The sequence below is a fragment of the Lutra lutra genome, chromosome 12 (genome assembly GCF_902655055.1).
Source record: "Lutra lutra chromosome 12, mLutLut1.2, whole genome shotgun sequence".
Classification (NCBI taxonomy): Eukaryota; Metazoa; Chordata; class Mammalia; order Carnivora; family Mustelidae; genus Lutra; species Lutra lutra.
The window spans coordinates 337,630-364,209 of record NC_062289.1 but is presented as its reverse complement, the minus strand read 5'-3'; the positions used below and the strand labels follow the sequence as shown (position 1 = coordinate 364,209).

General features: G+C 58.6%; 1 protein-coding gene across 1 annotated transcript in view; it reads left to right on the top strand.

The window, feature by feature from the left end:
• KCNG2 (potassium voltage-gated channel modifier subfamily G member 2) overlaps positions 1-26,580 on the top strand; it is a 67,736-nt gene that overhangs the window by 38,507 nt on the left and 2,649 nt on the right. Inside the window, exon 3 of the mRNA XM_047696764.1 lies at positions 1,690-2,294. Coding sequence (XP_047552720.1) covers positions 1,725-2,294 — 570 coding nt within the window. The 5' untranslated portion in view covers positions 1,690-1,724. The remainder of the gene's footprint in view (positions 1-1,689; positions 2,295-26,580) is intronic.

The following is a 26,580-nucleotide window of genomic DNA, read 5'->3' as shown; positions in this document are numbered from 1 at the left end:
GTCTGTGAGAAGGGAACGAGTCTGACAGACCCCACACCTTGACAACAGAGAGATCAGACTTCCTGATCCATTCCCACACGCTGCCTTGTGGGGACCGGAGAGCTCTTTGGTTATGAATGAGGCTGCATATCTCTTCATATGTGGAAAGGCTATTTTTTCCTTTCCTGTAAACTTTGTGACTTTTGCTCATTTTTCTATTGAGCCGTCCATCCTCTTAAAACCAGCTGCGCTTACAGGACTATTGTGTTTATGTTGGGAGTGGGGATGTGTTCAAGGTGCTTGGAAGTGACAGGGTGGTCTCCCGAGTGAGCAAGAAGTCGACTGAGAACACTTGTAAAGTGAGGGATGATTTATACTTCTATTTCTACAGGTACGTTCTGGAGGGAACATGCACGTTCTGTAGAACATGTGTGTTCTACATGTATGCAGAACCGTGTTTCCAGAAGTCCCGGGGTCCGGCGGATTACCCAGATCTTTCAACATCTGCGCACGCACTGATGGACACTTGGGAGCATGCACCTGATTTAGCTACAAAACGACTCCCTCATCCCATTCCACGGACTTAGTATGTGACTCAAAAGGGGTGTAGGGGGGTGAGGGGGAGGGACCGAAGCCCCAGGCAGCCCAGACAGGCTTCCGCACGTGCGTGTCACGTAAGCTGGGTTAGTTCTCTGTCCCTCGTGGTGAGACCGGATGCCAGTATTCCCAGCAGAAACTGCTTTGGGTTCCGCAGTCCCGGGGGAGGGTGTGCCGTGCTTCCCTCTGGGGCGCGGGACCTTCAGCACCTTCCTGGGAGCTGCAGCCGCTAGTCCACGCCTGTCAGCCTCACGGGGCTCCAGGCTCTCGGGACAGTGTCCCCGTGAGGGCCACACGCTGCCCCTGCAAGTCTTCTCTGACAAATCGCTGCTGTTTCCTGCCGTTTTGAGTGCAGGTGCCTTGTGACCCCATGAAGGAGGTTCGGTCGGGAGCCCGGGGTGGGGGGACGGGGAACTCTCAGAGCTCTGCACCCCTCTGAGTCTTCGATTTGGGGGAGCAACAGGAAGTCTTGGCAGCAAGTTCCCGGGACCCAAATGATGATTGCTTTCCAGTGAAAGCTCGCTCCTTCAACACAGCTTCCACTTTTCCCCAACTCCTTGCTTCTGAGAGGCTCTCCTGGCTCTCCCAGACCTTTCTGGGTGCCCTCCAGAGTACCCTCTTATTTCTCCTATAGACCTCACCTTGCAGCCGGGGGTGCTGGGCTCTCTGTCCCCCAAACTGGAACTCCAAGGAGCCACATCCTTCGTGTCAGGTGTCCGGCACACGTGTTCATCCCGTGCCCCTGACGGCCGGCCGAGTACACACAGGATTCAAACTTGATCACTGGCTCTCGCTTCCAGCCACCAACTCCCCTTCCAGAGCCCAAGAGCACACCGCCCCACAGCTTGATGAAAACATCCCCTCCGTCTTTCCCTCTTGACCTTTATTCGAGGAGCCAGTGAGCCTGGCCAGGATCCCCTGCGGGGCCTCAGGTTGGTAGCCCACCTTTGGCCACTGCCCTCCTCCCGGGGAGGTGAATTGACACTAGGGCACCACCTAAGCAGGCCTGCGGGGGCTGAAGGTGTCCGATCCCCGGTTCCATGCAGGTGGGACAACGAGGCTTCTTCCCAGGCCGGATCCCCCACGCGCCCTGACCCCTCTGTTCCTTCGCAGGCCCTGCGTCCCAATCCGGCCGGGCGCCGGGGGCCATGGCGTGGCTCCCAGAGCCCGCGGGCGGCCGGCGCATGGTCATCATCAATGTGGGCGGCTGCAGGGTGCGCCTGGCCTGGGCGGCGCTGGTGCATTGTCCCCTCCCGCGCCTGGAGCGCCTACGGGCCTGCCGCGGCCGCGATGAGGTCCTGCGCGTGTGCGACGACTATGACGCGGGCCGCGACGAGTTCTTCTTCGACCGCAGCCCGTGTGCCTTCCGTGCCATCGTGGCGCTGCTGCGGGCCGGCAAGCTGCGGCTGCTGCGTGGCCCCTGCGCGCTGGCCTTCCGCGACGAGCTGGCCTACTGGGGCATCGACGAGGCCCGGCTGGAGCGCTGCTGCCTGCGCCATCTGCGCCGCCGCGAGGAGGAGGCAGCCGAGGCGCGCGCCGGGCCACCCGGGAGCCCGGGGGACGCGGGGCCCCCCCGGCGCCTGCGGGACCTGCTGGACGACCCGCGCTCTGGCCCCGCCGGCAAGCTCTTCGCCTGCGTGTCCGTCGCCTTTGTGGCTGCCACGGCGGTCGGCCTCTGCCTGAGCACCATGCCGGACATCCGTGCGGAGGAGGAGCGGGTGAGCGGGCGGCTGGGGCCGGGAAAGCAATGGGGGATGGGAGCCGGTCGGGGGTGGGGGAGTGGAGGGTGCAGTGGGGATGGGGGGAAGGTGGGGGCAGACTGCGATGGCCCGAGGGTGCGGGGCACGGGGGGCGGAGATGTGCCTGCGGAAGGGCTGCTGGTCACCGAAGGGTTGGTTGTGGCCAGGGCGGAGGGTGGGGACAGCTGGGACCTGGAGGCAGCTAGGCCAAGGGAGAGCCAGCGGCGTGCTGGTTTTGGAACCCCTCCCCCGTTGGGAGCTGACACCCCGGGACCTGGGCCCATCCTCTCCTGCTCTGGTCCGGAGCCCCCAGAGTGGGCCTTCTGGAGGAGGCGCTAGCGTCAGCCGGGTGGCTGGGCCGGGATCAGACAGCTGGAGAGCGCAGGGCTGCGTCTCCTCGGTGGGCAGCCCTTTCTGGAGCCTCTCCAGCGGGCAGGCCGGCAGCCCCCAGACTACTTGCAGCCAAGCACACAGTATCATAAAGGCCTGGGGAGTCGTGTGCTCTAACCTCTAGTCCTGGGTCTTGAACCATGGGGACACGACCTCACATTCAGGAGGGACAGGCCCGGCGTCTGCTCAGACAAACCCAGGGTCGGCTGTACTGAGGGGCTGGGCACAGTGGTATACTCTGTCCCTGTTTGGTCTGTGAGAATGCCCGCACTTGTGGCCAGAAATGTTCCCAGTTTGGATGTTGCTCAGCGTGTGTCAGCATCTATGCACTGAACGCACCGTGGAAAACCCAGGGGACATTCCGGAAAGGCCTGGAGTGTCTGGGGCAGCGGCGCCGGAAGACGAGACAGACGGTCCTGCGGCGTGTAGAGGGCAGAGTCGAGCATTCCAGCGTTTCCTCCTCAGGAGGCTATAAACCCTCCACAGTCCCCAGCTTTCCCATTCCAGGGGCTGGGCCGAGGCTTCCGAGCACCTTCCTTGGGCAGAGAGCTTGAGATCAAAGCCTCGGAGCCCCTCAGAGGTCAGGAGGTCAGCCTGGAGCACAGGTGGTGGGGTCACCCTTATCCAGAGTCACAGTGACGAGCTGAAGGCCAGTGCCCTCCCCCTGAAACACAGCCGGCTGACCGGGCGCATGGCGACCCTGACGGCACAGTCAATTTCAACGTGAATTTTAGGAGGTCGGTTCCCTTTGCAGTTGGGTGTCTGATTCCTGAGCCGTCGCTTCCAGGGGTCTTAGCTCCAGTTTCGGATTCTGCTTCAAAAAGCCACTTGCCGTGTTTGGATTTTCTGAGCCATAGTAACCCCGGGCAGTACGCAGAGGGGACCCATGTACGTAGTAGAGTCGGGATACTGGAGGAGTCGGGGTTGTGTCGTTCCTGACGTCCTCTCGGGAGTCAAGCTGGGCCCTGCGCAGTCCTCGGGCGCCCGCCAGCCTCCGTGCCTCCCCCAGTTCGAGCCCCTCAGCCCCTCCCCCCACTTCCTGAAACATCACTTCACACTGGCCAGGCACCACCTCATCCCGTCAGTTGTGGGTTTACAGAAGAAGAATCCCAGTGTCGGTGAGCACATGCTGGACTGTGTCTTGTGTGCCCTTGCCTGGGGACAGACACCTGTGGGGCGCCTGGCTCCCCGCACAGACCAGGTGCTGCATAAAGAGCGGGTGTCGCTCCTCACCGTCTCAGGGGAAACCTGCCCAGAGCCGACCATCGTCTCGACGAAGTGCATGCACGTTGTGTCATTACCGCCACCGCCACGGCCAGAACCTTTTCATCTTCCCAAACTGGAAGTCCACCCCCATTAAACAGGACCCCTCCTCTCCCAGCGCCTGGCACCCACCGTCTACCCTCTGTCTTTATGACTGTGACTCCTTCAGGACCTCACACAAGCGGAATCCCACCGGATTTATGCTTGCGGCTGACTTACGTCACTGAACATATGTCCTTCAGGTTCGCCCGTGTCCCAGCAGGTGCAGAATTTCCTTCCTGCTTAAGGCTGAGTAGTATTTCACTGTTACGCATACACCACATTTTCTCATTCGTCCATCTGTCTGTGGACACTCGGGTTGCTAACCCTCCGGCCCGTGGCGCAGGATGCTGGCGTGACCCCGTTATCAAAACCCCTGCTTGAGTCCTTGTCCTTCATTATTTTGGGTAAGCATCCAGGCGTAGGCTTGCAGGATCATATCGTAATTCTGTGTTTCCTTGTTTGGGAAACCTCCTTACTGTTTTCTGCATTGGCTACACCATTGACTCTTTCCAGGAACAAGGCAGATGGGGTGGAAGCAGAAGAAACGAAACTTGGGAGCCTTTTAGTACTTTCTTGTTGGAGTTTTTCCAGTAGAATTTAACTTGAAAGTCACAGGGCTGCAATATTTTCTGTATGTGATTTCCGATTTTAAAAGTGGCTAAAAGATTTCTTTTTAAAGTTTAAGTATCGTTCTGCCCACAGTGTGTGCCCCCACCTGACCCCCCGGGCTGTGAATGCCCTCAGGGACCCGAGGGCCCTTCTCTGTCTCCTCCAGCACGGAGCCATTGGGCTGGAGCGCCCTCAGGGCTGAGCCCAGGCCACGGAAACCCGCCCTTCTGAGGGTCGCCGTGTGCACGGTTAGGCTGCTCGCAGGAGCCTGTGCCGGCAGGTGCCGTCCCCGGGAGCTCCTGACCGCTGACTCCGGCGGGAGCCACATCGTGGGTCACTGTGTTCCCGGCGACACTGGAGCAAACGCCACGGACTGCCTGGTAGAGGCTCCCACACATCTCCCCGCATGATCCTGGCGTGGGCCTGGCCGGGACCCCGGGAGGGCACCGTGGTCTGCCTGCCGGCCTTCCAGCCGTCAGGGCGGGCGTGCTCCCAGCCCTGGTGTTCTGCCCTCCTTGTGGCTCCTTCCTCTGCCTGTGGCTCTCAGGCCTCCCTCTCCCGAGGACACAGATGACTATGGGCCTCTGATCCAGGGCCGTCCCCAGGGGACGGGGTGCTGGCCTGTGTGCCACAATCTCAGACCAACCTGTCGTAAGATGTCTCTTCTTTCCGTGAGAAATCCCCCCTCCTGTGAGGGCTTCTGGGCCTGGAAACCGTGAGACGTGGTACCTCAGTGCCGTGTCGTCAGACCTGCCCCCTGCGGCGTCTGCAGGGAAGAGCCGTGATCTCGCTCAGGGGGTGACGGTCCGTGTAGGGGTGGAGACCTTGTTGACACACCTGTGTCTGTAGCAGGAAGACAGAGCTGCCTAGAACACTGGGGACACACTCCAATCTGAAATCATCCGTGGGCGACACGGGCCTTGTGTCTCCAGCAGCTTTCTAGAACCTAAGAAAGAGGCATGCTTCCCTGCTTCCAGGCGTCTCGGGGTGCACCAGCCCCCTCCCCTCCATGCCCCGTACCCCCACCCAGGCCCATGGCTGCCAGCTTCTTGGTCCCATCTGCAGGACTCACACTGCCTGGTCCCAGAAAGCCTGTCCCTCATGGTCGGCTCCCCCGTGCTCCCACCGTGAGCCGGGCTCATCCCAGCGCTGCATCTTGGTGGCATCCTGAACCCCAAACTTCTTGTGGACAGGCCTCAGGCCAATCTGCTCAGTGGTGCCAGCTTGCCTGCAGGGACAAACGTTAACAATGTAACCATCTGTGGCCACAGAAAGGTACAATGAATTCCCTCATTACCAAAAAGTACTCTCTAAGCCAGAACACACCCAGGCACACTCACTTCACCTCGGTGCCTGGTAACCCAGCGGTGCCCCCGCCGCCCTGTGACCACGCTGGAGGGGCTCCACACGGCACGTGGGTTGATGTTCTAATGCCAGGTGCTCGGACGGAGTGTGGGGTGTGTGCCCCACGGAGTGAGGCGGGGTCACCACTGTTTAGGGTGGAGACCGCAGGCCCCCGGCCGGGGGTCATCTCCAAGCTCCCACTCCGTGTCGCTATAGGAGCCCTGAGCCGGAGGCCATCTGTGGCCTTCACCTTTGGGGTGGGGGGGACTTTGGGAAGGAGAGGACAGGCCCTCGATACCCCACCCCACCCCTCGTGGAGGCCCCATGTGATCACACGCCCTAATTATTGTGGGATCATCAGGGCTCGCCGGATCTGGAGAAAACAAGGCCACGTGACGTGTCCCTGGGGCCCAGCATGCTCGAGGTGGCCGGGAGAGGCTAAGGCCGTGCCCAGCTGTTGGCTGGTGTCCGACACCGAAGGGAGACTCCGTTCTAGTGACTCCGTGCTTCGTGGAGAGGTCCCAGAACTGTCTGGAGGACGGGGGACAGGAACTGTCTGCTGCATCCCTTCTGTGCGGCCGCCACTGGGGCGTTGCCGGGAGATGATGCTGAGCGGCGACCCCGCGGCTGGCAGTGGAGACAGGTCACACACACGGACTGTCGGAGGACAGGGTGTCCCAGGGAGGCTGTGCTTGTCAAAGCCATCGCTTCCTCTGGTCCTGGCCTCAGTCAGTTTTTCTCCTCAAAGCCCACACGACCGAATCGAGACCGGCATGATCAGCTCCATATTTCACCGCTGTGAGCTCAGCCTGGAATTCTCTAGGAACGTGTTGGTGACAGCATCAAAAGCTGGGGAGCGAGCTTCTGAGGCGTGTGGCCCCCGACACACGGGTGGGGTCTTGCCAGGTTCTCAGAGCAAGAGCTTCGCTCGGGAGCTAGGGTTTTCCGGAGAAACAGAATCAGAACCGACGAAAGTGGGGTGCCTGCCTCTCCTCCTTTCTTCCTGCTGGACAGAAATGTCTGTCCTGTGTCCAGCCCTCCACTGTATTTGGGGGGACACAACAGGTCTGGTTCCCTGGCTCACAGCGGGGGAACTTTGCCTCTGACGGGTCACACCAGGAGTATCACCCACGTCTCCTTCGTCAAGGTTCAGTGAGACTTTGGCCTTGCATGTCAGAGCTGCTGCTAGCACACATGACACTTTGGGCTGTTGGAATAGGCGTGTCCTGCGTGTCAGAAGGACAAGATTGTCCCCCCAGATTCATAAGTTGAGGCGGAGGTGACGGTGTTAGGAGGTCAGGCCTTGGAAGGTGATGAGGCCACAAGAGCGAAGCCCCTGTGAGGGGATCGTGTCCTTATAGAAGAGACCCAGAGGGACCCCTCAGGCCCTCCGCTGGGAGGACTCAGTGAGAAGACACTGTCTGTGAACCAGGAGGTGGGTCCTCACCACAGGCCAAAGCTGCTGGCTTGGACATGCGGCCAGAGCTATGAGGGGTAACACGCACGGTTTCAGCCGCCACTGTGGGGTACCTTGTGACAGCAAATAGCCTGAGCACGGCCTGAGCACGGGCCTCACGCACAGACGGCAGGTAGGGGGTCCCCGTTCGGAGCAGGGGACTAAGGTTCTCATCTTGAGCTCCTAGAGGAGCTTCTCCAGTCCATGGTGGCAGGAGAAAGCAGCGTTGGTTAGGGCCTCTGAGCAGGGGTGGTTGGCAGGGGCCACAGGCCACTGGGCATGCTCGGCACACAGTGTCCACCTCACCCCTGCAGGGGACAGCCGGGCTCCCTGTGGAAACATGGCTGCACAGTGAGCAGCCTGTGTCGTGCGTGCTGTGGGCTCCTGCTGCTGCAGGGGCTGGGACACATCCCAGGCAGGTGGCCACAGGCCCAAGGGAAGCTTTGCTCGCTCCTTGCTGGAAGGAGGAAGGAGAGACAGCGCTTAACAGCCAGACCTGACAGACCGTTGGGGGCTTCCCCGGGGCTTCAGGGATGCGGGGTGGTGCAGGGAAGATTAGGGGCTTCCAGGACCCCACCCCCCCAAAAAAGAGAATGGCTTTGGTTGGTTTATTTTCCTGTTTGCGAAGATGTGATCCAATCATCGGCAAAATCCAGTGGCAAATTTTGTGCAGTGAGCCAAGCCTCATTCGGGAGCCAGACATGCCTGCCCGTTCAGGCTCTCACTATGTTCCCTTCCTCTTCTGAGAGATGAGGACATCATTGCCCAGGGCTTCTAAGAAGGGCCGGGTGAGCCTCCGGGCGGGACGGGCGCTCCAACGGGTTCCTCAGCGGCGCGGCTGCAGCTCCTCCCATCCCCCAGCCCGGCACCAGGCTCCGCCCCTCTGCCCAGAACGGCAGTCCAAGCCCCATGTCTGCGAGACCCTTTAGTGAGGCCGCCACAGGCGCTGGAACAGCCAGCACGGCCAAGGGATGAACTTAAAGGTCAGGACGTTCTCCCTCCGTTTCTGCACGAATTGGGCACGGAAAAAAGTGCTGGGGAGGGGGTGTGTTTTAGATTTGTGCTTCAGCCTGAAAAAAAAGAAAAAAAGAGTTGTACTCAAATGGCCAGAACAGAGGCTACAAGATTCTTCTTTTTTTAAAACCAGTTTTTAGAGTAGTTTCAAGCTCGCAGAAAAACTGGGAAGAAGGTGCAGAGATTCCGTAGACCCTGTCCTGACACGTACAGCCTCCGCTGGCCCCAGTGTGGTGCCCTTGTCACTGTCGGTGAACTGACACGGACACGGCATCGTCAACCAAAGCCACAGCCAGCATCAGGGCTTGCTCTCCGTGCTGTCTGTTCTGTGCCTTGGGACAGATGTGGAGTGACGTGTCCACCACTGGCATCTTATGGAAAGGTTTCACTGCCCGAAAACTCATGTGGTCTGTGGTCCACCTGGTCATCCGATCCCCAGGTCCCGGCCACCACGGTCTGTGCTGTGTCTGCGACTCTGCCTTTTCCAGAATGCCGCACGCCTGGAGTCACGCGGGACGTAGCCTTTTCAGACTGGCTCCTTCTCTTTAGTGTCACACACTCAAGGTTTCTCTGTCTTCTCTTGGCTCGACCACGTGTTCCTTTTCACTGCTGAGCACTGTCCTGTTGTCTGTCGACCAGTTTGCCCTTCACCTCCTGAAGGACACCGGTTGGTTCCGAGCTCTGGCGATTACGAATAAAGCCGCTCTGTTGTGTGCAGGCCTTTGTGCGGATGTACGGTTTCAGTTCATGCACAGAGAGAACGGGAGCATGACTGTGAGATCCAACAGTGGGTACATTTGGTTGTGAAGAGCCGTCGACCGTCCCCATTCTGCACCCTCACCCACGGCGGTCGGTAACGGTTTCTGTGGTTTCGCACCGGCTCCAGAACGTGGCGCTGTCGGTCCGTTGGAGTTTGGTCCTTCCGGCCGGCACGGCGCAGCCTGGTTGTCACCTCAGTGTGCGTCTCCCCAAAGGCGGCACAGTCAGCGGAACGTCCCACTCGAGGTTCCAGCTCAGGGTTGCGGGATCAAGCCCCACATTGGGCTTCACGCTCAGCGGGGGTCTGCGTGGGAGTCTCTCTCCCGCCGCCCCTCCCCTCACGCACGCTCACTCTCTCTCTGTCTCTCAACTACACAGATCTTTTTTAAAAAGTAAATTAGCATTTCCCGATGACATATAACTCGAGACAGCCCGTCCTCGGCTTTTGGCCGTCTGCGTGTCTCCTGGAGGACATGGTCGAGCTCCCGCAGGTAAATCTGGACAGATGTTGGGGCCACACCATGGCTGGACCTTCTGGAATTTTATGTGTCACACTTGTCCACACTGAGCATCCAGCAAGTTATCGACACAGTCTGGGGTTTCCTGCCCCGGCGCTAGTTCCCAGCGTAGGATGTGCTCCCGTTGGCGGGGCTGCTGGGTCCATGGTCCTTCTGATCTTGGGGGCGGACTTGGCTGCGTCGTTCCCCTCAGACTGGAGAAGAGCTGCTGGTTTTCAGTCTGTCCGGCTTCTGTTAGGATGCAGTGCTGACTCCCAAGCCCTTTGGTGCAGACCTGAGACTCAGTCCTGAGGTTCTTTTTGCCATCGTCTATCCAAGGGCATCGTAAGAGGCCAAACAGGTTGTTCGTTACTTTCGCGACACTGCACACGGAGCCGGGCCCAGGGCCCACCGCCTGGAGGACAGCCACGAGGCCTTGAAACCCTCCTGTCAGCTTTCCCAGCCTGTCACCTCCTCTAGTAAATGCAGACACTTCAGAACTGTTGAGAAGAAACTGGGCCATTCGTGGAAATTGCTCTGGATGGTGCTTTGCTCTCAGAATTAAATAAGCCGTAGCTCTTTTCACCTTCTTGCGGATGAGGAGGAAGCTGACATCGCGCAGGACATGTCGGGTGGCAGGAGGACAGTCAGGAGGGCTGAGGGCAACAGCCAGTGAGCGCTCCAAAACCCGGTTTCAGCAAACGGACTACAGAGCAGCAGGGAGCGTCAGTCCAAAGAGGCCATTAGAGTCGGATGCCCACCTCGCGTGGCCATCAGCAGAGACCGTGTTGTGCAGGATGCGGCCACTGCCTCTGCCTCTCCTCAGAGGACTCGGGAGACTGAGACCGCCCCGCCGTGGGGAAGCCGCTGTCTGCAGAAGCGTCCTCACCCTCCCTCCTCACCCCTGGGGATCCATGGGACTGCCTGTGGCCCACGGTGCAGCTCGAGCAGGAGCCCCTCCAGCCTGCAGATGAGAGGCCGCCCCCCCACGTGAGCACACACGTGCACACACATGCGCTCATGCACGCACACATGCACGCACAACACGTGCACACACACAAACGCGCACATTCACACAGGTACACAGTGCACACGGGGCACACACGCACACGGGAGCACACACGTGTGCGCACGCACGCACACACACACACCGCAGCCTGAGAAGGCTCCACCAGAGAGGGAGAATGTGGGCACATCCCTTGCGTTACTGTGAGCGCATCCTGAAGGGGTCTGGCTGTCCCTTCCTTCCCCCTGAAGCTGCCTGCGTGGGAGCAGCTATGAGAACAGTAAAGGTTGATTGGAAATAGCGGAGATAGGAAGGTCTCTCCACGGGTATGACCCCACTGCCTCCCCGCATTCCCGTCCTAGGACTGAACTATTTGACTTACAAGCGGTATTTTTAAGGGACCTAAATTCATCCAAGCACAAATTCATCAGGCACTGCCCTGACTGGGGGAAGAGACCTGAGAATTCAGGTGATTTTAGGTTCCATGTAAGCCTGAAATATTAAGTAGGACCTGAAGGGACGTTTTTGATAATGAGACACTAACTATTCTAACTCCGCAAACGAGCTATTCCAAATGGGTTTGTGCCATTCATTTTACCAAAGGGTTAGTTTGTGGGCACGTGTGAACAGTTGGTAAGGGTTTGGAGTTAGGACACGGGAAGGAAATACATTGTGAAATCCGTACACTGGAGGTCCTGGGCACTCTGACGGGTGATGTCGATGTCCCGCGCCACCTGGGGCTCTGCAGGGCTTCCAGGGAGGACTCACGGGGCTGGAGGGCTGCTGTTTTCCAAGCCGGCCCGGGAATGTCCATCTGGAGAAGAAAGCTGGGTGCTTCCCTGAGAACGAGTTTGTGGCCTTGGCGTGCTGCAGAGCTGGGGGAACGTGTCCTCCAGCCTCGTGTCCTGTCCAGGGATGGGGTCAGCTCGGGGCCTCCCCTCACCCCTGCATCCTGCCAGCTGCCCCCGCAGCCCCACCGGTATAACGCCGCCTGTCCCTCTGCCCCCAGCCAGCTCGGAGGACATGCACGTCTTTAAAAGTGTCTTCCCAACCTAACGGCATGACACTTGCTCGTTAGGAAAGCGGCACACGCCATCCTGCCTTGCTTCCTGACGTGTCTCCATGACACTGTAAAGCCGCGTGCTGACTCCAGACCCTCGCAGCATCGAACCAACGGGCTCTTTCTAGCTTGAAGTCGTCCCTCTTCCTGCTTTGTTTGTGGCTCCTGGCAGTGAGCCATGCCGGGATGAACACTCTTGCTCTGGATTACCCTGGGGTATGCCCACCCAGTGTGCTGCGACGTCACCAGCCCCCTTCTGCGCCCAGAGGAGGCCATGCGATCCACGTGAGCACGTCACAGACTGTCCCCAGCCAGCGGGCCATGTCCTTATAACAGTTTGCTTGACTCTTTTTCTTAAAAGACTATTTATTTGAAAGAGAGAGAATGAGAGAGAGAGAGAGCATGAGAAGGGGAGGGTGGGAAGGAGAAGCAGACTTCCCGCTGAGCAGGGAGCCCCAGGCGGGACTCCAGGATCATGACCTGAGCTGAAGGCAGTCGCCCAACCAAGTGAGCCACCCAGGCGCCCCAGTTTGCCCGACTCTTCCAGAGAGCCGTCTCCTGGCTTCTGAATCCGCACCCCACCCAGAGGAGGCTGACATCTTTCCACCTCTTCCCACGCTGTTCATCCTGCTGAGGACTTTCTTCCTCGTCCCCGTTCGCTGGGCGGCTGCCTTGCCCTTGGTCTGTGTGCATCCAGTGTTTTCCCAGAAGGCTCCCAGACACTGCTCGAGGGGACCTGCCGCCAGTCTCAGCCCCACAAGGGTCCCAGCAGGGGCCTCACGCAGCCCTCTACGTCCTCCCCTGCCCACATGTCCTTCCCCTGCTGGCCCTCAGCAGCCCCAGGCTCAGCCTCCGTCCTCCTGTCCCCCTGCCCCTCCATCCTTTGCTCCATCGCCTCCTGTGCCCGAGGTGTCCTCTCTTCGGGCCTCCTGCTGCTCCCCGCCAAGCCCCCACGGCCACCTCTATACACGCCCTCCCACACTGTCCCTGTCGCCGAAGCCTCTTGTTCTGCACCTGTTCAATTACCTCAGGCGCTGGGTCTTGCCTGACGTGTGGCTGTGCCTCCCTCACACCGGGGACCCCCAGTGAAGAGGCGTTTTTGCGTCCATTGTGAGTAAAACACAAGGTGGGCCGTGCTGGGTGCTGCTGAGTTCCAGCTGTGCGTGGTCGCTGCAAAGTGAGTGAGTGGGAGAGGCAGAGACGCCGCCATCCTCCCCCAGCGGCCAGCCTGGGAATCTGGAAGCGGGCGTTTTCCCCGAGGAAACATGCGGCCTGGGCAGGCCATGGCGAACCGCACCACTGCGGCCCCAATAGGCACAGAAGCGGCCGCGGGACGCGTTCCAAGGTCCGACGTGCGGGGGCAGGGGAGGCTGCAGGACGTGGCGGAGTGCGGCTGGGGGTGCCTGTGGGGCCAGCCCCTCAGCCAGGCATACCGTAGGGGCGAGGCCCAGCGTGTGCTCCTGCCCTCTCGTGGCCCGGCGTCCGCGTGCGGCTCGTCTGACTTCCAGCTTCGCTCTCTGGCTCTGCCAGTTCACTGTGGCCGCCCAGCCCGGGCTCCCCGAAGCCGGGGTCCTTCTTCCTGTCACCAGGCTGGGGCACTCAGATTCTGTTCTTATTCTCAGGCAACAGAAGGAAAACCGCAGAAACAGTCTTCAAAATTTAGCATTTAGTTCTAATAAGCTTTTAGTAAAATTGACATAAACAAGTTCTTCATTTAAAAAAATGTAAAATGTGAGTGAGAAAGTAAACAAGTGTTCTTTGGACACACGCGGTTCTAAGTGCCGGGACGACGGGTGTCGAGGTGGAGACAGTCCCGCCACGCAGACGTGCGGCCCTGAGAGCACGTGCATTTTGGGACAGCTGGACAGAGGGGAGCAGCAGACCCACTTCCCACCCTCCGAGTCCGGCCGCATTCACGCTGCCCACGCCATGACATGTGGGTGTCCTCCGGGCCGCTGGGCCCCTCCAGCACCCAGTGGAGACTGCTGTCTGTTCTCCCCGGATTATCTAATTTGCTGCGTTATTCATAGATCGAATGAAAACGCAAGAGAATTAACTGAAAAGTTATTATAAATAAATGAGTTTGTTAAGGAAGCTGACTTCAAAACAGATACACAAACATCAGTCAGTTTTCCATCTGTTACCGGTAATAGCAAATTTAGTGGAAAATCTGGTCACTGTCATAACAAGAACATGAAATGTCTATTTTTAAAAAGATTTTATTTATTTATTTATTTATTTATTTATTTGACAGAGAGATCACAAGCAGGCAGAGAGGCAGGCAGAGAGAGAGGGGGAAGCAGGCTCCCCGCTGAGCAGAGAGCCCGATGCGGGGCTCGATCCCAGGACCCTGAGACCATGACCTGAGCTGAAGGCAGACGCTTAACCCACTGAGCCCCCCAGGTGCCCACGAAGTGTCTTAAATTAATTTATTTATTTTACTAACCTTACTAAGAAAGGTTCACTCTCTATAAAAGAGAAAAGGGATGTACTTCTACTGAGGGGCATAAAATTGGCTAAATAAGGAAAGACAGACACATCATGTTCCTGAATGAGAAAATTACTCCCCAAATTAATATGTAAATTTATTACACTCTCAATAAAATCCCAATGGGGGTTTTAGAACCTAACAAAATAGTCTTAGAAATCTAGAGAGATGTAGACCAAATATTAGCCCGTGAATTCTGGAGAACGAGGAAGGACGTGTCCGAAAAGTGTGCACCCCTAGATCAGTGACCTTTTCCTGTGACACGACGCATGCCACACCCCGGTGGGTTAGGCTCTGCCCTTCTGTGGCTTGGCATGTGGCTGGGTTTGTGGGCGAGGCATCAGCGGGGCTCGCCTGTGTGCGGGTCTTGCCGGCGGTCACTGGAGACGACCGCCGGCTCTTCCCTCATGGAGCTACTCCAGGCCTCTCCGACGGTGTCCAGAGACACCCCTGTGCCTGTCCAGGGGCCTCAGGCAGATCTCATGGCCAGTCTCATGAGCAAATCTCTCCAGGTTTGATAGGAAAGCCAGAAACCATCAAGGAAAGGGAGTGTCTGAAAAACTTAAAACTAATGGAATCCTCCCCCCACCCAAATTCAGGCAGTGACCAATCTGAAGTCTGACAACAGAAGAGCCGCCTACACCTACACGGTGAAAGGCTAATATCCCTAATACGTGGGAAATTCCAAAGAATTAATAAGAAAACAACAGCACCTGAGTCCAGAGGAGGGCTAAGACGGTGAGCGCAGAATTACGCGGACATTAGCAAGGGCCCACACACCGGACGAGATGCTCGCTTTGTGGGAGAGACGCACATCCAAGCACCGCCGCGGTCCCCGCAGCAGAGATGGAAGAACCGGCCGCACCCGGGGTGCCTGAGGGCCCTTGGCAGGACACCCTCTGGTGTTGCCGAAGGGTCTGAAGACAGCGGCCGAGCTGGGGTGTCTGTGCGGGTGTCACACGTGGGAACCACAGCACAGAAGAAGCACGTCAGGGAGCAGGTCCGCACACCCCTTGGGGTTGCTGGTCAGGGCGCTCTGTACCCCACAGAACCACGGGGAATGCCACAGCGTCAGTGTCCCCCGACTGAGGCGCCGTCAGGGATGGGAGCTCGTCACACCAACGGCGTCAGGCGGTAGGCAGGGTAGAGCCGACTTCAGGGGAAAATCTGTCCCCGGCAAAGATCACATGAGGCAAGAGGGACCCCTGCAGAGCAACCAGGAAAACACGAACCTAATAAGGACGCGGCCTGAAAACAGCGTTCCGACGCGTGGGCTTCGGAGAGAAGTCAAAGCCATGGTCTGGAGCTGCTCTTGCTTGAGATGGACGCCCACCGCCCGTTCCGAGGAGGTGCCGTCCCGTGCGGCTACCCTGTTCTCTCTGTGTGTCTGTGGCTCCTGCCGGTCCCATCCCCAAGGACATGGGGCAGGGACCACAGCTGGGCGCACGCATGCCTCCTGGCCCCGTGCACACGCCCAGCAAAGCCGGCCGAGTGGATGAACGCGTGTGCAGAGACGTGCATGTGTCCTCAGCTGTCACTCCCTGTCTCCATCCACAAACCATAAGGTGCTGGGGTCCCGGGTTCCCTCGTCTGTGTGGAGACCCTTCGAGGCCTCCGACCCAGGACGTCGCTCCCGGAGAAGCCGACAGACATCGGTCTGGGGCCGCTGGAAGACCAGGCTGGTGCGCAGGAGGGACAGGCCAGGTGTGCGACAGCTTATAACCACCCTGCATCTGCTTCCTCACGTGAGACGGCACGATACTCGTCCGTGGAGTGTTAGCGGGCAAGTGACCTGACAGTCTGCTTTGGCGGAGAAAATCTGAAATGAGTACATTCATTATTTCTGTGTAAATGGCTGCTATTTTTAAGTATTTAATGTTCTCCCACTTTTCTATTTGCGCAAGATGCTTTTTCCATAGATAATTGGAAAGAATGAATCTCAGTTCAGTTCAGAGTCAAGTTATTGTTAAGTTCATAGTGAAATGAGTTAATAAACAATTCTTCCAGGCACTTGCAGGAGGCTAAAGATAAAATCTGCACACAACATCATTCATGAATGTAAATAAGTTAATAAGGGTATGTCCTTCTAAGTTGAGAGGCAACGTGTGGGGCTTGGGGGGCAGGGAAGGAATAAATGAAACAAGATGGGATTGGGAAGGAGACAAACCATAAGAGACTCTTTATCTCACAAAACAGACTGAGGGTTGATGGGGGGAGGGGGGTAGGGAGAGGGGGGGTGGGTTATGGACATTGGGGAGGGCATGTGCTATGGTGAGTGCTGTGAAGTGTGTAAGCCTGACGATTCACAGACCTGTACCTCTGGGGCTAATAATACATTATATGTTAATAATAAAAATTAAATTAAAAAAAAAAAAGGATACGTCCTTCTAATAGGAAGAGAGGGACAAGCCGGGTGGTGCGTGCAGGGTGAGCGGGCCCAGCGAGGCTGGACCTCAGGATGGCCGGGCCCGCGCTGCTCTGGCCCCGTCTCTGCGTGGGTCCCGTGGTCCACTCTGTGTGCACGGGCACGGACATGAGTTACACACTTCTCCGTGCGAATGGTAAGCCGCAGGAGTGACACAGACAGCTTGGACGTAATGGGCAGCACCGTCAAGATTATGCCGGGGACTATTCCCTAATTGTCGTTCCTTATCCAGCTGTCACCGCAGTCCAGGATGGGGCGGGAAGACACCCGGCCGGACCTGCAGAGGCTGGAGACTGTGCCCCACACGCCTCTTCTCAGAAGCTCTGGATGGAAAAATGGAATAAATCAGCCGGTGCTGGGGAGACTCCGTGTTCAAGGATATCAAAGCCGGCAGAGAAACTCCAGACCACAGCTCTGGGCAGCCGGCTGGATGTCCCCGCAGGGGAGGGAAGCGGAAAGGAAACAACCCTGTGGCGGTTAGACGTGTCCGAGCGTTTGGAAGAAATGCACCGTGATTCACGATAGCCATTCTAGAGCGAAGCCATAAAACCTCAGGAAAACAGGACCGCTTATGAGGGAAAACGTGTGATTGTAGACCGCGAGCCGGGCCAGCAGTGCGCAGTGTTTACCTTAAATCAATTACTGACTTGACCCCCAAGTGTGACAGAACTAGTTTTGGGGGAAAGGGGTCATGGAGGTGAGGATGTGAGGTGAGGTGGGGCGAGGCAGGGGCACACAAGGTCGGCAGAGACGTGTGCCGTGAGGACACCCGTACGTCACCGGAGAGGGCGTCGTCTAGAGCGGCAGAAAGAACTATCCGTGTAACCGGTCAGGGCTGAAAATTATTGCCTCTGGGGCTAAGAGCTTGGGTGAGAGTATTCTGTTTTCCTGTAAACCTTTTAGTATTCATCAAGTTTGGAGGTTTTTTTGAAGATTTTATTTGAGAGAGAGCGAGCGCAGCACAGGCGGGGGAGCAGCAGAGGCAGAGGGAGCAGCAGGCTCCCGGCCACGCAGGGAGCCTGACACGGGGCTCCGTCCCAGGACCCTGGGATCATGACCGGAGCCAAAGGCAGCGCAATCCACTCTAGGTTTTCACCCAAGAGGAACGACCGTGTGTCTGTTCACAGACTTGTACTGAAACAGCCCAACTGGAAACCACAGTGTCCGCACACAGATCCGTCCAGGGTGCTAATCGGAGACCGAGGACAAAGCAACAAGACCCGAGACAGCGTGACTGGGGCACAGACCATAGTGGGAAGAGCCAGACACAGCATACTTCCATGTGGGAGGTGTTCTGGAAGGGGCGAGAGGGTCCGTGAGTGCCGGGGTCAGGGTAGGGATGGTCTGGCTACAAGGAGGCGGCACAGGGACGTAGGGACCTTGGGGCGGTCACAGGGCTGGACGCCTGCGCAGAAGAGTGCACATTGTCCTACTGAAGTCTGTGGCCTGCATCCACTGTCTCTTGAGAGCCCGGTCCCCAGACTGGAATTTCCAGTTCAAGCATACACACACGTGAAGGCTTTTAAAATACACGTGTGAGAGCGTGTACACATTATCCTCTGCCTGGTGACCTGGGTTCCGCCTGGACCGGCCCAGACCGCCAGATCCTTGGCCTGGGGGTTAACTCTGTAGAGCTAGTTAGGATAACAGCTCAGATTCCTGACCAGCATGAAAATGTTCCTTCCCTCCCAGGAAGGCCCCAGACCAGCTCTGACGCGTGTGTGTGCAGAACATTCCCAGCAGGTTCATTCACTTGTGTTTGGTTTTGGTTTTGGTTTTCGGCAACAGCAATGATAACACTTACATGAGGTTTAAAGACATGTTGCAAATCCGATATCCTGCTGAGCGGCGGCTGGACACACGGGGTGTGAAGGGGTGTGGGCTCTGCGGCCGGCCACCCCCGTGTCCTCACGAGTGTGTCTGTAATCAGCTCAGACGTAACCGTTAACTGAGCCTGCTTCCCTCGGGGCATCTGACCTTTGGTTCTGGAGCCACAAGTGATTGAAGGATGCCCGGTCCCACTTCCAGAAACAAAACAGAAAGGGGAGGGACCCACAGCCCAAGGGCTCAGATACCTGGGGAGCTGCCTTTCCATTCCCTGCCCACCCCGTGCAGACCACGAAGGGCGGCACCCAGGACACGGGCAGTCACTGGGGAAGGGCACACAGTGTCTTGTGGCCTTTCCCCAAGAAGGGAGGTTTGCCCGTGGGACCTTGTGGGAGGCTGGGGGATGAGCCCAGCGAGGGAGTCCCAGCTCATCCTGGAGGAGAGGTCACAACAAGGGCGGCGTCAGGGATCCTGGCAGTTGGGAACAAAAGGCTCTGCCCCAGAGCTCAGGGAGCCCCCGGCCCTTCCGTCCTGTCTGACCCGACTGCTGCATTTGGTTGACTCGTGTGCGGACTCACCCCCTGCCCCATCCACTCCAGCCCCGCAGCCGTCCCTTCCAGCCGCTGGCCCAGGGCTCGTCCCTTCCCGGGCCTGTCCCCGCTGGCGTGGACCCCCTTCTGACTGGGCCTCACCATCTTTGGAAAGCCTTTGCTGGAACCTTCCCCAGCACCCCCAGCCAAACAGGCTTCCTGGTGGTGGGTGTGGGGCTTCTCCCAGCCCTCGGCCATGACCTCTGGCCCTGGCTTCACACTGCTCTGGGCCTCAAGGCCCGGTCTCCTCCACGCTCTGTTCCGCTGGCCCTCAGCTCCCCACACCCCCATCACCTGCCGCAGTCGTCCGAGTTCTCGCCCAGGGCCTGCCCCAGCCTCGAGCGCTGAGCACAGCATCAGCTCGCAGCTCCCGGTCATGTGTGTGCGGGAGCGTCCACCCTGCACTGCCCCAGCCGTCTGGGCTGGGACTGTCCCCTCCCCTCCACAGGCCCTAAAGCTTCCATCGCCAAACCCTGGCCCTCCCACCTTGCTCTTCTCTCCTGGCCCTGCAGGGCTGGGCCCTCCCCTCCCCAGCCGGCCTCCCGCCCCCCGTCTCACCTGCACGTGGGCCGCCACCCATAGGAGCCCTCCGAAGCTCCACGGCACCCGGACGTCCTCCCCTTTGACGCCCATCTTCTAGGACCTCCGCCCACCTGCAAGGGACCCTCCTTCCCGACACACGAGTGTGGTCCCAGCTGGACCCTTGTACCCCGATGCAGAGCCCTGCACCGTCACTGTCCCTTGTGGTATCCCCCCGCCCCTGGCAGCGGTCCCCGGCCCCCTGGCACTGGCCAGCACATGGAGCTGGAGGGAACCCACAGAGGCTTTCTTTATAGTCAGTACTTGCCCCCAGAGCTGCGGGCCCAAGACAGGGCGGGCCAGGGTTCCTGCTCCTGGGATTCCCGTCATGATTCCTCCGTATCTCCTGCACCGAGCTAAGGGCTCGGGGTCCCTGGGGAGGTTCTGGGGCCACGTGGCCTGGGCTCTCGGGCACATTCCGGGCTCGTGGGGGGAGATGTGCTGCTGACAAAGGCCCCGCCCTTTGTTCTCCCAGGAACACACGTGGAATGTGGAGGGGGTGGGACAGGGTTAGGGTTAGGGTTAACCTAACCCTAACCCTAACCCTAACCCTAACCCTAACCCTAACCCTAACCCTAACCCTAACCCTAACCCTAACCCTAACCCATGGGGGCTTTGCCGGCGCCGGCGCGGCCCAGGCCCACCTCAGAGTGGGAAGTCCACTCCGCCCCTCCACAAGTGTCTATACTGGAGTCCCTGTGTACCCCCCCTTCAAGCTCCTGGGACCAGAACCCTCTCCCCTTGCCCTGACAGGAGACAAGCAGAAACCGTCGGCAGGACACCCGTCCAGTCCCCGAAGGCCAGTCCCCAAACCCGAAACGGGAGCACCCGTGACCACAACCAGGAGACAAACGGTGCCTTGCAGCCCTGTGCAGAGATGGAGTTTAAAAGGCTTCAGCTCGGCACCTGGGTGGCTCAGTGGGTTAAGCCTCTGCCTTCAGCTCAGGTCATGATTCCAGGGTCCGGGGATCGAGCCCTGCATGGGGCTCTCTGCTCAGTGGGGAGCCTGCTTCCCCCCCCGCCCCGCCCCTCTGCCTACTTGTGATCTCTGTCAAATAAATAAATAAAATAATTTTTTTTTAAAAAAGGCTTTGGCTCAGGCAGAGTGGGGTCTGGGGACCTCAGCCCCACTGGCCTGGGTAGGGGCCACTCAGCGAGGCCAGTGTGCAGACAACACACTTTGTATCCACAGGAGGCGTCTGTGGCCCATGAACAATGTGTGCGGAGACGCCGGCCAATGCCAGACGAGCGGCTAGAGGAGGGGGGCCCTGCAGACCCCGGGGAGCCGGGCCCAGCATAGACTTACTTCTGACCTGATTTTGATCAAACAGGCCAGATGTGTCAGACTTTGATAAATTGGGGTCTGTTTTCTGCGTTGAAATTTCCAGAAATAGCTTCTTCCAGTTAAGCTCCGTGGCTGGTCTTCAGGAGGGGGCAGCCGGGCACAGGGCTGGGGTGGTTCCGACAAGCTCGCCTCATCTCGAGCCCCCAGGGTCAGCCCGGCTCCAGGGGAGCGCACTGGCGTCCCTGCTTGTGCCCGGGGCAAAGGTCGGCCGTCCCCAGGGGGTCTCCTTCTCTCCTCCTTCTGAACACGGTGCTCAGACAGGGCCCAGATGGGGGCTCACCGCTGCCCCTAGCCAAGATGATGGGAGCTGGGCCACAGCGAGCCTGGAAACAGGGTGTCACATGGGTGCTGCTGGGGCAGGTGTGACACTCTTTATGCTGTGACCACCAGACTCTGGAGTGGGCAAGGGAAGCCGGGCCATGACACCGTCACCTCCCAGACCTGGCGCTGGGCCGGCCCCCACCCCCCTCCTCCCTGTCCTGAAGCGTTTAGCCTGCAGGTGTCTCACGACATCGGCCCCTTGGGTCCCGGCCCTCTCTTTGCTGAAAGCCCATCAGCCGGGGTTTTCCTCCTGAACCCCGTTTGCCCGCTGTCACCCCCGATGCTGGGGCTGCCGTGCCCTAAGGCTCTCTGACCCAACCAGGGGCTCGGGAATCTGCAGGGTGTCAGGCACCACGCTGGGGGAGTCCTATAGCCTCCCTGAGCCTGACTCAGCTTCAGGTCGGATGAGGTGGGACCCCATCCTTGGGGGAAGGGCGGCAAGTCCCTAGGGCGGGCCAACGCCCTAAGGTCCAGGAGTGGACTAGAAGCATTTCCACTCCTATAGCAAAGAGCTGGGACAAAACTCCAACCCCAGACCTGGACCACCTGGGGGCAGGGGCCTCCACGAGCAACGAGCCCCAGGGCTTTGACCTCCGGTTGTCATGGACGCCGTCATGGGGAGACCAACAGACCAATGGAACAAGCAGACTCGGGCCGCGGTCAGGCCCAAAGCTGCGATGCACTGAGCTCTGCTCCCCAGGTCTCCTAGGACACCAGTCCTAAGGAAATCAGTGGGCGCTGGCCCTGGTCCCAAGGAACCTTCCAGAAGGGGGAGTGGCAGGCGTCCTTGCTGTGCTTCTGCTGCCCCAATTGCTGCTCTCCCTGGCTGTGCACGGTCCTGTCGCCAGGCCTCGCCCCTCAGGAGCCCTCCTGCTAGGATCTGTGACCCGCCAGATGCCCCAGGATGAGCAGAGTCAGCCAGCCCTCACAGTGGCCTCCACAGGGAGGGGAGCAGCCAACGGCCTGCCGCACAAGGAGTCGAGTGGGTGATGGCCCCATGTCATCAGCGTTCCCCAGGGAACCGGGATTTGGAGGGGGGATGCTGGCAGGTGGGAACAGGTGGACAGGCTTAGGTACCCCCGAGGGCACGGGTGGGGCAGGAGCCCCACAGTGCTCTGCGCACAGCAGCTCCTAACCCTTTGGGGGCCCAGAGCCAGCTCTGGGACAGAGGGACAAAGGCACAGACTGGACACGCTCGGGACCCCAGGCCATGCCGCAGACCAGGCCCCTCCAGTCAGGCTGCAGCCCCTGCTTGTCTGGGAATCGAGGGCAGCAGCGAGACCAGCGGACTTTCTAGAACAGTCGCACCGCTGGGAGCTGTAGCAGGGTGGGCCGGGTGACTGCTGGGAAGCCTCTGGACTGGCCACACCACCCCTGACCCTGGGGGGATCGGGCCTTGTGGGAAGACAGGCCACTGAAGACCCTAGACCAGGTTGTCCGCACACCCCAGCAGAGGGTCTGAAAACCCCTCCTCTGGGTGGAGGCACCACTGCCTTTGTCTGGGGACAGACCTGCCACGTTGTGTCTGGACACCTGCACCCGGGCCGTGTCTGCATGTGAGCATGTGGGATAAGCAGCGGCACCTGCCCACTATTTCCGGGCACAAAACAGGCGATGACCACGGCAGCCGAGGTCCTGGGCCCCAACGGCTCATTTGTGGGGAGGCGAGCCACCGGACAGCAGCGCATGGCGGAGACAGGTCTGTGGGAGCCCCAGAGGCCCGGGTTCCTGAAGACCAAGATAAGTTAGCATCTGGACATGCAGGACACACTTGGGGAGAAGCCCTGTGCTGTCCATTGGGGGCGGAGACGCAATCCTGCTGGCCCCTCCCTGGAGCAGCCTCGGGAGCTGGGAGGGCAAGAGGGTCTGTCCCCACAGGCCGAGAGGGACGAGAGCCCGGTGGGGGGGCAGTCCAAGGCCCCCAGGTCATCTCCCCTCCAGTGAGAGGGGGTCCGCGAGTGCACACCAGCATCCGCTGAGTCTGGGGAGTTTGCTGAGCCCCCGGGAGGTTCAGGCCAGCGGGGAGCTCGGGGTCAAAGGCAGGCCCGACCAGGACCCGCCTGGAGCTAGGCACACGGAGAAGCCTGCACGTTCCACTCTCTCCCGTCAGCATCTGCCCCCAAACGCCCTGCACTGGGGTTTCCCGCGGGCCGTCCGATGCATCCTGTGCCCCAGCGGCCACGCTCACAGATGTGCCTGGGGAGTCTGTTAAAGTAGCTTTACTGGTCTGTAATTCTCATACCGTGTGATTGTCCATTTAGAGCGAAGATTCAATGGTTTTTAGCATAATTACGCGGCGGTGCCACCATCCCATTTCCATCACCCTAAGAGAGACCTGTGCCTTTCATCCTACCCGTCCCACCAGCCCTCGTCCCCACCCTCACGCCCACCAGGCCCTGCTCTTTATACATTTCCTTGTTCTGGACTCCAGTGAGAACAGGGTCATGCAGCGTGCCCCCTGGGGCTGGCGTCCTTCACTCTGCACCCCAAACCGGGACTTTGTTCCTTTTATGGCCCAGTGAGATCCCATTGTGTGCATTTATTACAAGACTGTACTTATCCATTAGCCCGTTAGCGGACACGTGGGGTGTTCCCACCTTTTGTCGTGAGCATCTCGTGTGGGGGGCCCACGGGGGCAGGTTTCCTTGGGGACGGGTGTGTTCACTTCTCTTGGGTGCACCCCCAGTGTGGGGTCCCTGGGACACGTGGCGATGCCCTGTCTGTGTGAGGAGCTGCCCAACTCTCCTTCAAAGTGGCCGGAGGGCCCAGAAGCTGCGGGAAAGGGTCCCACTTCTCCGCACCCTCCCTGCACTCCCACTCCAGCCGCCCAGCGTGGGTGCGACGTGGCTCCTCTCAGTGGCTTGAATCTGTATTTCCCTCATGAATGAGGTTGGGCGGCCTCTTTCCATGGGCTTCTTGGCTATTTGTGTATCTTTTCCACAGATATGTCTCCTCCTTGCCTGTCTTTTAATGGGGTTTTCATCTGTTGAGTTGTAGGAGTTCTATATATGTTCTAGATACCAGTCCCTCAGCAGATAAACAACTATCAGTATTTCCTCCCATCCTGTGGACTGTCTTTTCCTTCCCCGATGGTGTCTGTAATGGTTCACCAGAGCTCCCACAACAAAGGGCCACAGACTGTGTGGCCTGAAATTGAAATTTATTTTCTCAGGGTTCTGGAGATCACACGTCGGAGGTAAGGTGTCGGGAGGGTCGGTTTCTCCCACGACCTCTGTCTGGCGTATCGATGCCCTTGCCCTCATGCCTGTGTGTGTCTGTGTCTTGACACCCCAGTCCTGTTGGACCAGGGCCACCCGTGTGACCTCATTGTCCCTGCGTCACCTCTTTAAAGACCCTGTCCAAATACAGTCCTCTTCTGAGAGGTCACGGGTTAGGGCTTGAATGTACGATTTTGAAGAAAAACAATTCAGACCTTACAGTGCCCTTTGAAGCACAGAAGTCTTAAATCTTGATTGAACTTATCTATTTTATCTTGCTTGCTCATGTTTTTGGAGTCATCTCTAAGAATGTTTTGCCAAATCCGAGGTCAGGAAGATTCTGGGATCCCCGCTTTCACCAAAGAGCTTCCTTGGGGCTGTTTGCAAGGCAGCTACCCCGGAAACCAGTTCTTCAGATTTTGTTTCTCTGGGAAAGCGCTTCACCTTCCTGCGGGAACAATGGCTTTGCTGGAGACGGGATTCTGGCTAGACGTTTTCTCTGACGTTCTGAGTCCGTGCCCCACAGCATTCTGGCCTGTGCCGTCTCTGCTCAGGCGCATCCCTTCTCCGGCCACGGGCTGTTCCCGCCTGGCCAGTGGCACTCGGACCCTTCCTTGCCACCACGCACCAGAGTCTACATTTGCCCTGTGCTCCCGGCTGTGCGGGTGACGGTGCGCCGGGCGATCTGGTGAGTTTCCAGCCATCGTTGCGTCGAACGTGTTTCTCCTTCTCCCTCTCCGGGCACCCCTGGCCCCAGTGCTTCACAAACATGCCCACATTCTGCTCAGACTCCGCGGGCCTCCCTCTCTTGCCTCTCTGCAGGATCGGCCTCTGGTCCCACTCACCAGCTCGTCCTTCTGGCGGCTCGGCTCTGCTGCGGAGCTCCTCCGGGGCTTCACTGGTTCTCAGTGACGTCTCAACTCTAAAAGCTCCAAGTGGTCGTTTTAAACATGTTCTCTTTATTGCTCATCCCCATCTGTGCAATGGGCTGCCGTCCCGAGTTCTACGTCATCAATCTTCCTCTGGTCTGTGAGCACATTTCCACAACGGTGCTTCTCCAAAGTCCGGTATCTGGTCCTCTCAAATGTCGCTTCCATTTCCTGATTCTTTTCTGAGGCAGAGATCGTAATTTACGGTTTCCACGCCCGCTCCAGGGTTTCTTACTGGAAAGACGCAGGGTCACATGGACCTTTCCTCTGGGCTTCGCTCCTGTTACCTGTTATAGTGCAGGGGTCCTTGCCCTCTGTGCGTGCACACACGTATATAGACACATACATGTGCACATACACACATGCGCACATGGACGCACACACAGATACATGTGTGAGTAGACACGTACATGCTTACATGCGTGTACACGCGGATACATGCATGCACACAATACAACACACGATACACGCATGCATGTGTACACACATGTACTCGCGTGCATGCACACACGCAGACGCATGCACACGGACATGTGCGTGCACATGCGTACATGGATACGTGCGTGCACATATACACATGCGCACACACGTGCAGATACATACATGCACGTGTACACACATGCACACCCACGTATGCTCACACACATCCGCACACCGGGACTAGCCCCCGATGCTGCCCCTCAGGGACCCACAGCTTGGGTACACCCACAGTCATCCTGGAATGAACTCCATGACTCTCCTCCCAGTTTCCTTCACGACAACCTCCAATGTTGAGAATACCCTGGGGTAGAACAACTCTGTACTTAGTTACAAATGAACTTCGTTTCTTTGGCAAGAAATGACTGTTCTAGGAGCCTGCTTCCCCCTCCCCTGGGGAAAACCTCTGCCCCAGGGTTGTGGAACTGGGGGTGGGGACAGTGCCTGGCTTCTCTGGTGAACCCCATTCTCTGAGCTAACTGGGGGGAGGGGGTCAGAGCAGCTCAGGTCCTCTGGGTTGCCTCTCCTGGTGTGAAACCACCAGCACAAGCCAGGGCTCCAGGCGAGGCGGGGGACCCCAGTGTTCTCAGAGCAGCATGAGGCGGAGCCTCCATCCTCAGCAGGTC